The sequence below is a fragment of the Macaca thibetana genome, chromosome 20, assembly GCF_024542745.1.
Source record: "Macaca thibetana thibetana isolate TM-01 chromosome 20, ASM2454274v1, whole genome shotgun sequence".
Classification (NCBI taxonomy): domain Eukaryota; kingdom Metazoa; phylum Chordata; class Mammalia; order Primates; family Cercopithecidae; genus Macaca; species Macaca thibetana.
This window is the reverse complement of record NC_065597.1, coordinates 46,474,800-46,490,917: the sequence shown is the minus strand read 5'-3', so window position 1 is coordinate 46,490,917 and position 16,118 is coordinate 46,474,800. Positions and strand designations below refer to the sequence as shown.

The window sequence follows — 16,118 nt, the reverse complement described above, 5'->3', positions numbered from 1 at the left end:
GAAGAGCTTGTTCTGGCCACACTCACTAGAGCCCCTTTCCCATCCCCCACCCACCTGCTATCAGGCTCCCAGATGCAGAATCTGGAGCTTTGTGTTGGTTGTAAGTTAGTGAGCCGTGAAACCAGCGACCCAGCTGAGCTGTGCTGTTCTCCTAAGGAGGGTTTGGAAGTTGCTGGGTGGGTCGTGAAGGTCACAGTCCCTGAGTGTTAGTGCTGCTGGTTTTTAGTGCTTAGGAGTTGACCATGTTAAATTTCCCACACCACAAGTAACTCTTTTCCAGAAGCCAGTGGCATTCCTGTCTCTGTTGAGAGTCCTGGTCTGAATGTGGACCCCTTCTCCTCCACCTCCATACTCTGGCTGTCTTCTTCCTGTCTGGGGAGATCTGGCAGCCACCACCTTGTTGCTTGGGTCTGTGAGAGCAAAGCTGAGTTCTGGTCGGGCTTGCAGCAGGAGAAGGAATCTGATGCCATCTATAAGGCCCAGGTGGGCTGTGGCCGGGCCGGCGGGTTGAGATGCGCCTGTAGGTTGTGGGCAGCTAGTCCTTTCTTGCCTCTGCTCTCTCTCCTGTTTTTGAGTAAGAGCCACGAGAAGCAAAGCTCTGAGAACCCCAAGTGCCCGGCCCAGCAGGCTGTGGCCCAGCAGCGCACCGTGAATGGGAGATACCGTTGGGCTGCAGTGCCAGCATCCTGCCCCTCCAGGTATATTCCTGGGTGGAGCTGGGCCCCCACCCAGCCTGGGTAAGATGAGCCTCACTCACAGCTCATCCCCCCACGGCCCGTCAGTTCACAGCCCCCAGCATGGCCAGCGTCTTGGAGCAGCTCCAGGTCATCAGTGACATCCTCTTCATTCTTCTCAGCTGAGGCCCCTCCATGGCTCCCTACTTATAAGTTGGCCTGTAGTTTTTTAAGATATGTAATAGGCTGACATGGCTCAAAATTGAAAAGTGTAGCCAGTGATGAGAAGTTCTTTGTGAATCCTTCCAGAAATACTCCATGTGATCTTTTTCCCCCTCTTTTTTTTTCTTTGGAATTGTGGCATGCCATGGATGAAGGTTATTATTGTTTACTTCATTTAACAATGTATCTTGGTGATCTTGCACTTCAGTTCCTAAGGAGTGGCTTTATTCCTTCCCCGGCTGCCTCTGGTTCCAGTGCAAAGTGTGCCTTAGGAGCAGGCCCTAAGGACTCCCGCGGTGCTGTCACAAGCAGTGCTGCCTTTGGGAGCCCCTAACCTCCTGCCTTTTCTCCCCTCAGTGTGGGAAAGGGGTTTGGTCAGCCAGGGGTGTCAGCAACCCTGTCCCATGCCCACTGTCTACACCTAATCTGGTGGCAGGGAGGCCACAGAGTACAGCGACTGGAACTGGGTGTGAGGGTGAGAGGCAGCCGGGCCCCAGGCCAAGTCAAGTGCATGGAATCCTGACTGTCAGCAATCAGGGATCTTTCTGCTTTTGGGAGGGAAGTACTTGTTCCACGCGTCTCACTGAATATGGCACGGAGCTTGATCTGTCCCAAGTGGGAGTTTAACCAGCCTAGAGGGGAGCCCAGGGCCCTGGCCCAGTCTGACACCTACCTCCTCTCCCACCTTGTACTGCCCCAGAAGACTAGGAGAATCTGAAAGCAGAGGTGGTGCAGCACCACTAGTTCCAGGAGTCCAGAAAAACAGGGAAAGGGCATTCTGGGAGGTCGAGGTAGGTGGATCACTTGAGCTCAAGAGTTGGAGACCAGCCTAGGAAACATGACGAAACCCCATTTACAAAAAGCAAAAATTGGCCTGCTGTGGTGGTGCGACCTGTAGTCTCAGCTACTCAGTAGGCTGAGGTGGGGGGATCGCTTGGGCCTGAGAGGTCCAGGCTGCAGTGAGCCATGACTGTGCCACTGCACTCCAGCCTGGGTGATAGAATGAGATCCTGCCTCAAAAAAAACACACAAAAAAAACAGAGCTAGGGCTGGGGACCCTATGGCCACTGAGTCTGAGCCAGCGGGGCCAGAGGAACTGAGCTCCCAGCCCTGTGGCTGCCAAGGATCCTTTTTCCTCGAGCTTGCAGGGATCGAGAGAGAGAGATAGTCAGGGACCCTGATGTTACAGATGCAGACTCCAGGAGAAGGGGGCATGCTCGCAGATTAGAGGAAGTGAGCCCCTCTTCCGTGTTCCACCCCCACCATCCTCCTGGGACCCCAGCCTGCATGCCCCCCTAAAAGATTCTTTTGCACTGATTCAGTGAATATACGATGCAAAGGCCTAATTGAAGACCTGTGAATGGCATGTACGGTCCTCAGTTCCCAGCTGTGGGGCCCCTCAGGCTCCCCATATTCCCCTCAGCCTCCCCATCTTACATCAGGGGTGTGGAGTGTGTCCATGGCCACGAGTATTGATCTCTCCCTCCCAGCCTGTACATCGCCCTGAGGCAGTTCTGAGTGGATGACATGCAGATGAGATTGCTCAGCTCATTTGCATCGTTGATGTTATGGCTGCTGCTTTTACTGCCACAACTCCCAGGCCCAACCTGGCTTAATGTCTAAGTTTTAAGCCAAAAAGGATGGGGAGCCAGAGCTTTGTGGCAGGGCTGGGGGTTGGGGTGCACTTTAGTTTTGTGGCAGGATGAAGGCTGCAGTGGTTTTATTAGTCATGATTGGCCTGGCCATAGCTCCAGGCTGAGAGGGACAGGTTTGTCAGTGGTGGTCCCCCAGATGTCCCTGTGCCCAGCCCTGACCTGTCTGCCGTCAGGCCCAGCAGGCGGTGCTGCCACAGGCTCTGACTGGCCTCCCTACTCCCTGTACCCCAGATGGACAGAACCTTGGGATCTACAGTTGGAATGTATCATTCTCCCCATTTTAACCCGAGCTGCCTGACACAGGGAGGGTGGGGTTGGTAAGGAGCGTGGGGAACCAGGGTTGACATGGATCCTGGGGAAAGGTTACAGACACAGGAGGGCTTGTCACCTCTCTGTGGAGCCCCACTGCTTACCACACAGCACCTGCTGCAGAGACTAGCTCTGAGGGTGGCAGGGGACCCCACGGGCCATGGCTGCTGCCTCTCTGCCCCTGTCTGTGCCTGCTGTGGGAGCCTGGACTCGGGGAGGACATTGCTGCCCTGTGAGCCTGAGGGAGTCTGTCTGGCTGTGACCGCTATGTAGGGCTTTGCAGAGAGCTGCTTATGGATATGGTGTCACCAGACACCTTGTTTCAGAGGGAGTGGGCATGAGCTGGCAAGTGAAGCACTCCCACAGCTTCTCAGGAACTTTTTCTCATTTTTAAACCATCATGTCTTCATTTCACATCGGAATGAAGTGAGGTTTTGAAACCTGCTTCCCCAGCCTCTGGATTGTGAGGGCTGTTGTCCCGCAGGTTACCAGGAGAGGCATATGTATAAATTAGCTCAAATTCAAGGTTATGCTTATAATGTCATCTGAGTGGGAGGTAAGAGGGTGGAGTCACAGGCACTCAGCTGGGATTTGCCTGGCCCACTCACTAGACTCATGGGATTGTGGCACAGGTGAACATCCCCTGTCATTGGAGGAAAAAGTCTGGAGTGCAGGGCGGGTGGGGGATGGGTGCTAGGCTGTGGGGTCAGGCCCTGGGCACGGTGGACCTGTTAGGTCACTGAGCATCTGGGCACCTGCTCCTGTCCCTTCAGTTGAAGTGAGGTTGGCAGCACTCCCCAGAAGGCGTGCAGTGCTGGGAGAGTGGAGGAGGGTCTGACGTTTGCCATCCTGTGGTAGGTTTTAGAGCTCACTAAGCGCTTGTGGAGAGCTAATGACATGGGAAGAAGGCAGCCCGCCTTGATGGACCGTAGGGATAGAGCCTGCGATGTGAGAAACGGGTGTGTGGAGGCGGCCTGTCTACAAGAGGGAAGTTTAAGGCTCATTGCAGTGGCACCATCTCAGCTCACTACAGCTGGTGGCTGATGCCAGGCCATCCCTCTCCAGAGCAGGGAGGCCCTCGGCCTCATGTATAATTGAATGCCTTTTGGGACGCTTGGATCGTCCTTTATTTCTTGCAAATTCAGAGAAGAAAAAAAAATTACAATCCTCATGTCCATTAGTTTCCCTGACCCCGAGATTTTAAGTGACAGCCAAGGGAAGCCTCCATTACCTTGGCCATTGAAGCCTCCTGCGTGCTCCCCAAAACCCCAGCAGTTCCCTCTGCAGTCCCACAGTTATGTCCTGAGCAGTGGGGTACCGTGCGATGAGAGGGGCTAAGGGATGGGATGAAGGTCTTTCTTGTGTTATTAGAACGGTTAAAAAGTTGTTTTAAAGGTGTCCAAATGCCCTCCTTCTTAAACCTAATTAGATAATAAGATGCCTTATACAAGCAAAACCAGGTACGGGAAAGCAAGTGCATTTCAAGTCCCAGCTCACCCCTTAAATTAGCTGTAATACTCTCAGCAGGCGGCCCCACCTCAATGCTTGTCTCCCATTCAAAAACAGAACTAATGAGGGGGCGAGGCCTGGAGCTTTACCCAATCGGTGGCGTTGGAGTGGAAATCGTCCAATCGGGAGCAGCCGGAGACCAGGGGCTGCTTCTGGGATTTGGCGGGGGCCTTTGTTGACTGCAGTGAGAGCTGGGTCTCTTCACCAGGGTTCCGAGTCCTTCCACCTGGGAGGCCCAGGCGGCTTCGCGTTCTGAGAATAGACGGAACCTCTGTTGCTCTGTGACCTGCAGGCACTGGGAGCTCCGTAGCTAAGACGCCAGGACATCCCGGAAGCTGGGAAATGGTGAATGTGCCAGGTCGGGGGTCCCCAGAGGAGTGAGAGGGGCGGTCGGAAGCGGCGGGAACCCGCTTTGGGGGCACCCGGGCCTCCCCAAGGTCAGCTCCGTGGTGTGGGCCCCGGGTCCCCGCGGGCGCAACTCGGCCCTTGGTTTCCTCCGCCGCAAGATGGCGGCCGGGTCGGCAGCCGGGACCCCGTGCGTCCTGTCCGGTCCCGACGCCGCAGAGCGACCTGGCCCTGGCAGGAGCCGTCTTTGGGCAGCTCTGTGCTGCAGCCCCGCGTCTCCTCAGATTGTGCGGTGAAAACGTGAGGGTCTCAGGGGAAACCCCGGGTCGGTGTGTGATTCGTGTGTGGGAAGATACTGTGCCCCATGGTGTCCCAGTCTCCTTTTTCCTCTTACAAATTAAAGGGACTTACCCTTAAAGCGTGGAAGGGTTTATTTGGGCAAACAGCGATTGGTGAAATGGGAAGCCTGCCGCCGTGGTTTGTGGTTTAGGGTCCTCTGAAGCGGCGATTTCAAAATCCCAGGGCTTAGCTTGGAAATGCTGCTGGGGAAAAGAAACGGGCAATCTCTCTTCCACTATGGCTGTAGAAAACGAATACATTTCCACAGAAAGTGTGCTGGATTAATTGGTCAATTACAAACATTCATTAAAACGTCAGGGCCTCTCTTTTGCAGTGGAGGATTTGTGACAGTGGATATCTCTGTTCCATATTCTACTGCTAACTGGATGTCCGAGTTTAATGCCAGATTTTATGAGACAGAACTTGGCACCTCCTAGAAGTGTTCACAGATACTAAATTATCTGCTGTTATGGAAATAATTAAATGACATGTTTCGTGCCCGAAAGAGGTATTGTGGCCTTACCTGTTGAAGTATAAAGTGTAAGTGCCTTACCGTTTCCTTCCTTTCTATAAAAACGGTGTTTGAGTGATTTATGCTATTTTCCTGAAACCTGTTAGGTCACTGAACATCTAACTGGCTGGGCACCTGCCCCTGTCCCTTCACTTGAAGTAGGATTGGCAGCACTCCCCAGAAGGCGTGCAGTGCCAGGAGAGTGGAAGAAGGCCTGACGTTTGCTATCCTGGGGTAGGTTTTAGAGCTCGCTGGATGCTTGTGGAGAGCTGATGAGATGGGAAGAAGGCACCCCACCTTGATGGACCTGAGAGACAGAGCCTGCGAAGTGAGAAGCGGGCCTGTGGAATAACCCTGACAAGGCATAGAAGACCTCAGTCTTACTTGAGCCTGCAAAAGGAGGTCATTGAAGGCCCAGTTAGTTCTTCTTGGGGAGCGCCCCCTTCAGGTGTCCCTGAGGTTTACAGCAGCCGTGGAGGGAGCCCTTTGTACTGGGAGAAGCTGCAGAGTTCTGGAAAGCAGGGGATTCACAGGCTGATGTGGTGGAGGTTGGGCTGGAAGGGAGACTGGGAAGCTCTTTCTGAGGGTGGAATTGTTAGTGTCCTGGAGCTGTTTCTTGACTTGGTCAAATAAAACATCTGGATATAGGTAAGAAGTTCCTTAATTCTAAAGGAGTATGGCAAGAGGAGGAAAGCACCAACTGTAAGATATTTGTGGATCTCACAGTTGAAGCAGAAAAGGCCTTTCTTTCATAGGGAGGAGCAAACATGATTAAAGGTGGGAGGGGAAGGGCACGACTCTGGGGCAAAATCAGATCCCTGATCAGAGAATGTTTCACCCTGAAGTCGGCCTGTTCTTGGGAGGGGCATAAAGAGGGGTTGAATGTTGGCTCAGGCTGTGGGTGGGACAAAGCTCAGGGACCTGGAGAAGGGGAGAAACTTCAGCAAGCTTGGTTAACACATATTTTGTTTTGATCACGGAAGACAAAACTCTTTATTTAATTGCTTATGAGGGGGGAAAAAAATGAAACAGGAGAGTCTGTGGCTTTGTGATACCTAAAACAGGGAACATCTACTAAGTCATAACGGGAAGAGGATTCTTTGCAGTAAGCTGCTCTTGCAGAACACAAAGAAAGGGGGATTTCTTTCATCACAGCTGCTTCCCAGGGTTAACTACCAACCCCATCTTTTCCCCACTCCTTTCTCTTGCCCTACACATCTCTTCCATTAGGCTGAGTTGTATGTTTTATAATAAACTGGCCAGTGCAATTACAGTCTTTGCTGAGTTCTGTGAGTCCTTGTATAAAATTAATAAACTTGAGTAGCGTATTATGGGAGGCCCTAACTTTCAGGCAGTAGCTCAGAAGTATAGATGGACCCTGGGGAATTGTGACTGACATCTGTAGAGGGGGCAGTGTTGTGGCACTGAAGTCAGAACTTGTGGGGTCTGTGCTGCCTCTGGGTGGTGTCAGAACTGAGTTGTTGGACAACCAGTTGGTGTTGGAGAATTGGCTGGTGTTCAGCAAACTCCACACATTTATTGTCGGAAAAAAGATAGCACAGGGACCTGGGCTGGAGAGAGACTCTGGGTGTCTCCCGGAAGGGAGGCTCTATTCTCCTGCACACAGGGTGTCACCCTACACATTGTCCTGTTATTGCACATCTCCTCCCAGGGAGAGAGGCGACTGAGGATAGAAAGGGCAGAAGTTCTGAGAACAGACCCCGCCCCCACTGTGCTGCTACCATATAATTCCCACCCACTCTGAACACACCCACTAGGCACTGACGTGGCCACGCCCCTTTCAGGACAAGACTTGACCCTCAGGAATTGTGCCTGTAGCACCTTTGCTCCCAGTTTCCTGCCAAAATTCCCATACAAGTGCCTAAAGGACTCCTGGCTCATCCTTGTCCCCAGACCCTGAAACTGCAGCAGCAACCTAGTCCCTCCATCAACCTAGGCTTGTGGACCGCCCAATCATAGTCTCATCTGCCTGCATGCACACAGGAATAAGTCAGAGCCCCGTCTAGGCCAGTATCTGTAGCACAAACCAGTCCTTCCACCAATTCTGCACTGCCCCCTACTCGAGAGTTCTTAGTAGTACCTTCCTTTCTGCCTTTTAACTTCCCCACAGACCCTGACAGGGTCTCACTCTGTCGCCCAGGCTGGAGTGCAGTGGCATGATCATGCAACCTTGACTTCCCTGGGTTCAGGTGATCCTCCCACCTCAGACTCCCAAATCGCTGGGACTAGAGGCGTGTGCCCCCTGACACCTGGCTAATTTTTGTAATTTTTGTAGAGACAGGGAGAGTCTCACTATGTTGCCCAGGCTCGTCACAAACTCCTGGGCTCAAGTGATCCACCCGCCTCCCAAAGTGCTGGGATTACAGGTGTGAGCCACCATGCCTGATCCACAAACCCTTTTTTACGTGCATGCAGCGTGTCCAAGCCCAATCCTCAGGTGCCTGAATCCAGCGCCTGCTGGAATTCAGATGTCCATGAATTCAAGATTGTGGCCCTAGATCTTGCAGTTGTGAGAACAAGTACAAATTAAAAATATATGACTTAACCCTTCTTGAAAATAAGGGAAGACATGTTTCTCTCCTTCCTTTTCTTGAATCATTTACTTTAGAGAGTTTTATATGTAAATTTTTTTCTGCCTTTTGGAAGTATATCTAAATCATTGTAACAGCTAAACAGATCTTTTGTCTCTTGTCAATCTTTGTTGTTGTTGTTGTTTTTGGAGTCTTGCTGTGTCGACCAGGCTGGAGTGCAGTGGTGCCTCTTGGATTCAAGTGATTCTCCTGCCTAGCCTCCCAAGTAGCTGGGATTATAGGTGCCTGCCACCACGCAGGGCTAGTTTTTGTGTTTTTAGTAGAGATGGCGTTTCACCATGTTGTCCAGGCTGGTCTCAAACTCCTGACTTCAGGTGATCTGCCTGCCTCAGCCTCCCAAAGTGCTGGGATTACAGGCGTGAGCCACTGTGCCTGGCCGTCAGTCTTTTTGATTCGGGACATTCTTTCTCTAGGAACTGGGAATCATTGATTTGAAATATAGGTAGCAAAGAAGATCGAGCCATATCTCACAGTTTCTCTAGGAGAGCAGGCATCTGCCTTCAGGCCCCTGGCTCCAAGTTGCAAATCTACCTGTCACGAAGACATGAAGTTTATTTGTCCTTATTTAAGGAAAAATAAGGCCAATTAAAAAACACAGATGGCCTCCCAGTTCCCAGGTGAATTTAGGATGCACTCTATCTGACAAATGGTGCTGTCAGGTCTTCTATTGAGGACTAATGGTGAGTCATGAGTGACTGTTTTTCCAGTCTCTTAGCAGATTGCATGTAATGTCCTTCACATTTGGTCTGATTGTGTCATAAAACAGTTTTCTTTCTTTTCTACCATTGTGCATTGTTTTTCTGATGATTCTGTTTTTAATTGTATTTCCCAAACACTGAGACGTGTAAGGTGCCGCAGGCCTCACTCTAGAGGCGACGTTCCCTCGAAGACTTCCCGTCACAACCCACAGTTGTGCAGCAAAGTGCCCATTGCCCCAAAAATCTGCAGGCAGAATGGTCTCTCTGCTTATTTGGAATCTTTAATCCCTTCTAGAACAGTTGGCCAGATTTCTACAGAAGTAAGTTCACAGGGCATCAGTTAGCCATTCCGGCTCTGTCATGCCCCTGGCATCTTCAGACCTGAAACTGATTTAGAGACCATGGGGACTGGAAACCAACCAGGCACATACACATACATGGAGTAGGCCTGAGAATCTCAACATTCCCTTCATCCTCTTGCCCAAATGCCCATGAATGTGCGGAGGGTGCATGCCACTTCCCTGCCCCTCCAACACCTAAATCTGCAGCCCCAAAAGTTGAACCCAGGTCCTGGGGTTCTCTAGGATGTGTGACAGCAGCCTTCCTGAGGGGCTGTCTCCTCTAGTTTTCCTCTCTTCACAGCAACACCCAAGAATGCAGAGCCAGATTGATTCCGTCTGGGGTCTGCACATAAAGGCTGGTCTCCACCTGGGATCCACAAGACAGGGCCAGACTTTGCACTGAGGATGTATAGAAAATCCAGGGGACAGTTTCTGCATTACGAGAGATTGACGTAGACCTTGTAAAGCCCTACTTTTTGTGTGGGGTCCTTCAAGTTTTCCGGATCTTGTCCAGTGAGCTGCTGCAGTTCTGTGAGGGCCTTCTGGTCTAAGCAGAATATGGTGGCAGAATCTGTTAGTGTAAAGCAGCATCTTAGCGAAGGGAGGGCAGGGCCACCACTGTCCAGAGCCATGAATAAAACTACAGCTACCTGTGAGCTGCGTTACTGGAATAGGGTAATCTTGCCCTTTCTTGTACCCAAGAGTTAGCTGATCAGGTATAGGTAATATTATGCCTGGCTCCAGAATCTGTGGCTCCACTGGGGCAGTTCCACTTTGTATCCTGGCCCCACAGAGTCGGCCTGAGTCTGTCCTGCCCAAATCACTATTGGGGCCTGAGCACAAGATCACCAGGGACTCCCTCACCAGCACCTTGAGACATTTGGTGATGTCCTGTGCAGACTGAGGTCAGGCTGACAACAGGGTCTAATTTCTTTCCATCTCAGAGGGAAAGGAATGTATTATCCAGGATTTGTTCCTCCACTCTCAGAAGGAATCTGTTTATTTGGTATCCAAATGGGAGTTGTTCCAGTGTTCTACTATGTGGACGAAGAACAAAGAGGAGTTCTGGAGACTCATACTGATAGGTAAACCAATTGCTTCCATTTCATATGGCCATTAGATCAACACTTGTAGCAGCCATAGTCCCTACCATCCAGGAACTTTCAGTCTAGAGCAGGTGGATAATGGCCAAATTCAGCATCATGTGGTCCTGTGCAAGCACGGAGGTATATGGGGAACTTGGGCTTGATTTGGGACACTGCCCTTATGTTGACATTGTGAGTTCTGATGTCACCACCCAAAGTGCCATCCATGGACAGAAGAGTTGTTATTATTTCTATCGATTTTCTCTTGATTTGGTTTTTAACATAATTTCCCAGAAGGCCCTACATGTTTTGACTAAATTGCTTGTTAATGGATTTACAAAATAGTTAAGGATGAAACAAACAGTTAAAATCAGAAAAACTCTGGGAGTCAGGCTTAGGAAAGACAGGACTTACATCAGCAAGATAGAGATGGGAAGCCTAGGGCCTGCCCCGTGCCCCTTGCCTTGGTCTGCCCTAACCCTGCCCAAATCCACCCTCTTCTGAGCTTGGTTCAGGTCTGGCTCCACCTGGGAGCCTACCTTCACAGAACTGTTTGTTGGAGATCAGACTCCTGAGTGGTTGCTCTTGCTGGTTCTCCAGAGCCAGTGCTCACAATTTCCCCAAACCCAAAAGCAGTTAAATGGGAGCAAAGGACAATATGGGGGCCTGAATTTTTTTCTTCATTGAAACAGTGCTTCTAGAGACATCCCACCTGGCAACCTTTTTTCCATTCCTGCAGGTCCAGTAGTTGCTCCGCAAGTAGTAACAAAGTCAATGTAAAGACTACAGTGAGAAATCCTTATGAACTAAACTTCAGCCTTCTTTTCCGTATCCATCCCATCTGTCTATAGTTAGCTTTTGTAGTGACAGGGAAACAGAAGAAGAGAGAGAAAGGCTGGGCCATCATCTAAATCTTGCAGGGAATTATGGGATACTCAGGACTCACATCCCAGGGGTTTATGTGGCTTAACTCACACCATGTGATGTTGCTAGCACAGTGCATACTGTGAGCACATAGTACAAGCTCAGTAAACACTGCTTTCATGCATGTATCCATGCTGTTTTCCAAATGCTGACTTAGATGTTACCGTACTCTCCAGCCTCTGTAGACTTTAAATGGCTGGCAAAGGATGTGATTTTTCAGGACAGTGGTTGGTGGTCCTCGCTGTGAATGAAAAGTATTTGCGTTGTGATTCGAGTATTGGGTGTAAAGGACTCTGTGCTGTGCCCGCTTCCTCTAGCTGTGTGCTAATGATAATGGGTCTTAAGCCGATTCATGGAACTTTTCCAAACCTGCAGAATCGCAGTACTTAGCACAGGCCCCAGAATACCAAATGATGTGTATGCATATTGAAGCTTGAGAGGAATGCTTAGCTGAGTGGTTCTCAGCCCAGGCTTCTAAGTAGGGTCACATGGCCAGTTTGAAGAAATATGGCCACCTGTATGTTCCTCCACAGATTTTATTATTATAGTCGGATCATGATTTACTTTTTTCCCCCACTGATATCACAATAATGATTATGGGTCCATCTGTGCGTCAGCACTGATACCGGTTCATCTCATTACAGTTGATGCTAACTTCATTCCTCTGGTTCGGGTGCTCTCTGCCGGATTCCTTCACTAGTTATTTTTCTCTTTGTTGTTAATGAGTATCTAGGAGGGAGGATTTACTGAGTGATGCGTATAAACCATCTCGTTTAATCCAGAGACTCCCATTGCTTTTTAGTTTCCCTTTGCTTGTGGGTTGCTTTGGAGAGTGAAGGCTCTCACGTTTGTTGACTGTAAATACTGGTTTTTGAAACTGGAAGTTCTGAAACAAGCCTCACTTCTGTAGGTTTCCTTTTTAATTTACTAATTTCACAAGCATACACTCCTTTATTCTCTGTATTTTCAGAGAAAGATAACAACAATTAACATATAATTAATATATCTACTGTCTTAATACTCTAAAATATAACACAGCACTTAGAATAAATAAAACAAAAACTTGGGGGAAAAAAACTAGACTCAGAAACAGAAGCTCTTTATTTTAGTTTATATCATTGTATATATTAGTCTTCATAGTTTGTTAAAAAACAGAAAAAGGCATCATCCATAAAGAGTTTTATAGTTTTAACACAACTTAAAATATTTCTTAATTAAAAAATGTTCTGTCACTTTTCATGTATGTATAGTTACCATTTCTGTGTGTGTGTGTGTGTATGACATAAACATCATTTGATTAGTTTTGTGTTGCTGCCTTCCTGTTTTCATCATCTTCTCAGTTGTGACACCTGCTCTGAACATTCTTTTATACTTATCTCTGCATATTGGCCTGTTATGTCCCTTTGAAATGAATTCTAAGTTAGATACTGGGGTAAAATAATAAATAAATATAAATAAATATAAATAAATAAAAAATAAAGTAAGCTCTATTATATACTAGATATTTGGCAAAAATTTTTTTTTCAGGCTTGAGACAGGGGAAGCATTAGCAAAACATTTTTATTAAAGAGGAAGAATAGTATTATTTCTCACATAGATTATTTTTATGGTTTTATCAATACATGAAAAACTGCTAGGATGACATCTAGGAAATAGTAAATGTTCAAAAAGGATTCTACTATTCTTGCTATTATGTTATAACCTGTAAATTTCATAAAACTCTCAATTCCACATCATCCCTGCATTCTTCCCTCAGTGTTCTACCTCTCTGCTGTTCAGAAGTGTGGCCTCTGGACCTGAGGCATTGGCATCACTGATGAGCTTGTTAAAAATGCAGAAACGCAGCCCCAGCCCCAGCCCCAAATCTCCTGAATCAGAATCTGCATTTGAACCAGTTCTGCAGTTTATTGTTGAATACAATACAATTTGAGAAGTATGCCTCTAAGTCACCATGACTTTTCCACCTGAGAATTATACACAACTGATTGTGGATGATGTAAATATAGACTCAAAAGTGTATATTCCTATGTTGATGCCTTAGTTTTTTGTTTGTTTTTGTTTTTTGAGACGGAATTTTGCTCTTGTTGCTCAGGCTGGAGTTCAGTGGCGCAATCTTGGCTCACTGCAACCTCCGCCTCCTGGTTCAAGCGATTCTCCTGCCTCGGGTTCCTGAGTAGCTGGGATTACAGGCTTGTGCCACCACGCCCAGCTAATGTTTTGTATTTTTAGTAGAGATAGGGTTTCATCATGTTGACCAGGCTAGTCTCGAACTTCAGGTGATCCACCCACCTCAGCATCCCAAAGTGCTGAGATTACAGGTATGAGCCACCGCACCTGGCCTTGATGCCTTAGTTTTATACTCTATATTCTATATAGGCATAATATCTACACTGGTTTTGTGGATCTTATATCATTCTCTTTCCACAGAGTTAGAGAATACATTAGAAAATATTATTATGTTTGAAAGTGTCTTATTGAATATTTCAGGTCACTCATATAAATCAGAGTCAGTTTTCTTAGCTCTCTTATTTCATCTTGGTTTGTCAAATGATGAACTCTGCCCATGGCCACATGGTCAATGTGCTATTTATTTTTATTTCAGGGACTGTTGACATTCAGGGATGTTGCCATAGAATTCTCTCAGGAGGAGTGGGAACACCTGGACTCAGATCAGAAGCTTTTATATGGGGATGTGATGTTAGAGAACTACAGAAACCTGGTCTCTCTGGGTGAGGATAACTTGCCTTTGGAATATCTAACATCTAATAACTAAGGATTTTATTTCTGTCCTTTGTAGAATGTCACTTGGGAGCTTATGCTTTATATGAATGAATTCAGGTTCCTGCTTCCAGGAAAAAAAAAAAATTGTGGGTTTGTTATAGAAAAGACTTCCTAATGTTTGATCTTAACATTTGCCTTCTTTCTTAAGATGATGTCGAAGCTTCACTGTAGTTTAGTGGTGATTCTAGAAATGGAGTGACATAAACTATGATTGCCCACACTTTAAAATCCAATTCCTTCTCCTTATTTTTGATTTAGTCATACTTGGAAGTGAAGCTCAGGATTCCTTTGTTTAAAATGCTTCCTAAATATTGTAAAGAAGCTGACAGGAAACAGTGTTTGGGGAAGTAATTTTCTAGGATCCTCTATAATGTTCCCTCTTTATTGAGTATCCTACTGAGCTGGCAATTAAAGAACTCCCAGCAAGAGTCATGTGACTTTTTCTAATAAAACAGGTCTCGCTGTCTCTAAGCCGGACCTGATCACCTTTTTGGAGCAAAGGAAAGAGCCCTGGAATGTGAAGAGTGAGGAGACAGTAGCCATCCAGCCAGGTAGGTGGGAGCAGATGAAGTAGATGACATGAGTGAGAGGTCCAGCGGTCAAGAAAGAACCAGACCTTGAAGTGTGGATTGGGAAGTTCTCCAATGGAAATGATTTTTGAGACACCTGGGTTTATTTCTTTCTCTTGCTGTCACAGAGGGACATCTTCTGTCTCATGTTCTTAAATTATCTGATGATTCTCCTTCCCCTTCTGTGATCCACCATCATATTCACAGTGACAGCCAAAGTGCTCCCCTTGGCCTATGAGGGCCTGTGTGATCTGACTGCCCTTGCATTGATTTGGGGGCTCTGGGAAAGTCTGGGCATGTTTCTACCTCTATGTGGAACCCCTTTTAAAGTTCTGGTTTTGCGTCATGTCAGAAATGTGTGAGATGAGTGATGGACAGTAGGATTTTTTTCAAAAGTCCCAGGAATTCTGTGGATAGATGCCACATATTTTCTGGTATATTAATTTCTAATCCTATGGTGGTTTCCAAGATGATCCTACAAAAATTGAGACTCAGTAATTCATCACAGTGCAAAACATCTTCCTAAATATAAAAAAAAATCTGATCCTGTATTTCACTTCAACTTTTCATCTTTCCTAGTCTAAACTAAGATTAGAAATATAATATCTGTATGCACAAATTCCACAGATTTAAAATCATTTAATATAATACTATGTAGAATTCTTAAGTAAATAAATGTCTATGGGGAGCTGAGAACATTGTTCAGTATATAGTAAACTTTCAACTCTTACCTTATATATTCATAACATTTTATAATTTTGTCTGGTTAAGCGGGAAGCTTAATGAGAATGTGTTCTTTATGTTTGTTTTCTTTCTTTTCCTTTTCTTTTTTCTTTTCCTTCCTTCTTTCATGTGGATTTTTTCCCCACACTTGTAAATTATATATATTTGAGAGGTGCATCCTGATCATTTGATTTTATCTATGTATACAGTGTGTATTGATTAATACAATGAAATTAATTAACATATTAATCATCTCACAGTTGTCAGGTTTTTTGTGGAGAGAACATTAAAGATCTACTGTGTTAGCAAATCTTAAATATATATGAGTATTGTAAACCATATTCACAATGCTGTACATTAGATCCCCAGAATTTATCTTTTAAATGAAAGTTTGTACTCTTTGACCAGTATCTCCCCAGTTTTACCACCTGTCAGCTGTTGGGACCCATTCTATACTTTACTTCTATGAGCTCAACTTTTTTTAGATTCCACAAATAACTGATATTATACAGTATTTGTATTTCTCTTACTCAGTTACCATAGTGTCTACCTGGTTCATTCATCCATGTTGTCAGAAATGGCAGGATTACCTTCTTCATTATGCTGAATAATATTCCACTATATATTGTGAATAATCAGCTATGAACATAGGGGTGCACATATCTCTTTAACTGATTTTATTTTATTTATTTATTTATTTATTTATTTTTGAGATAGAGTCTCACTTTGTTGCCCAGGCTGGAGTGCAGTGGTGCCATCTTGGTTCACTACAACCTCCACTTCCCAGGTTGAAGCGATTTTGCTGCCTCAGCCGCCCGAGT

The 16,118-nt window shown here is 46.7% G+C and overlaps 2 protein-coding genes across 4 annotated transcripts in view; both read left to right on the top strand.

Moving 5' to 3' along the window:
• Positions 1–4,553: 4,553 nt before the first annotated feature.
• The window catches only part of LOC126944201 (zinc finger protein 267-like), a 62,153-nt gene continuing 50,588 nt past the window's right edge, over positions 4,554–16,118 (top strand). Inside the window, exons 1-3 of one of the 2 annotated variants that reach the window (XM_050773498.1) lie at positions 4,554–4,714; positions 13,827–13,953; positions 14,461–14,556. In XM_050773498.1, the coding sequence (XP_050629455.1) occupies positions 4,712–4,714; positions 13,827–13,953; positions 14,461–14,556 (226 nt within the window). In that variant the 5' untranslated portion in view covers positions 4,554–4,711. Of the gene's footprint in view, positions 4,728–13,826; positions 13,954–14,460; positions 14,557–16,118 lie in introns of both variants that reach the window. The other variant, XM_050773497.1, reaches the window with a different exon arrangement.
• Positions 4,557–16,118, top strand: part of ZNF267 (zinc finger protein 267) — a 136,815-nt gene continuing 125,253 nt past the window's right edge. Inside the window, exon 1 of one of the 2 annotated variants that reach the window (XM_050773470.1) lies at positions 4,557–4,714. In XM_050773470.1, the coding sequence (XP_050629427.1) occupies positions 4,712–4,714 (3 nt within the window). In that variant the 5' untranslated portion in view covers positions 4,557–4,711. Of the gene's footprint in view, positions 4,715–14,464; positions 14,557–16,118 lie in introns of those variants that run through there. The other variant, XM_050773472.1, reaches the window with a different exon arrangement.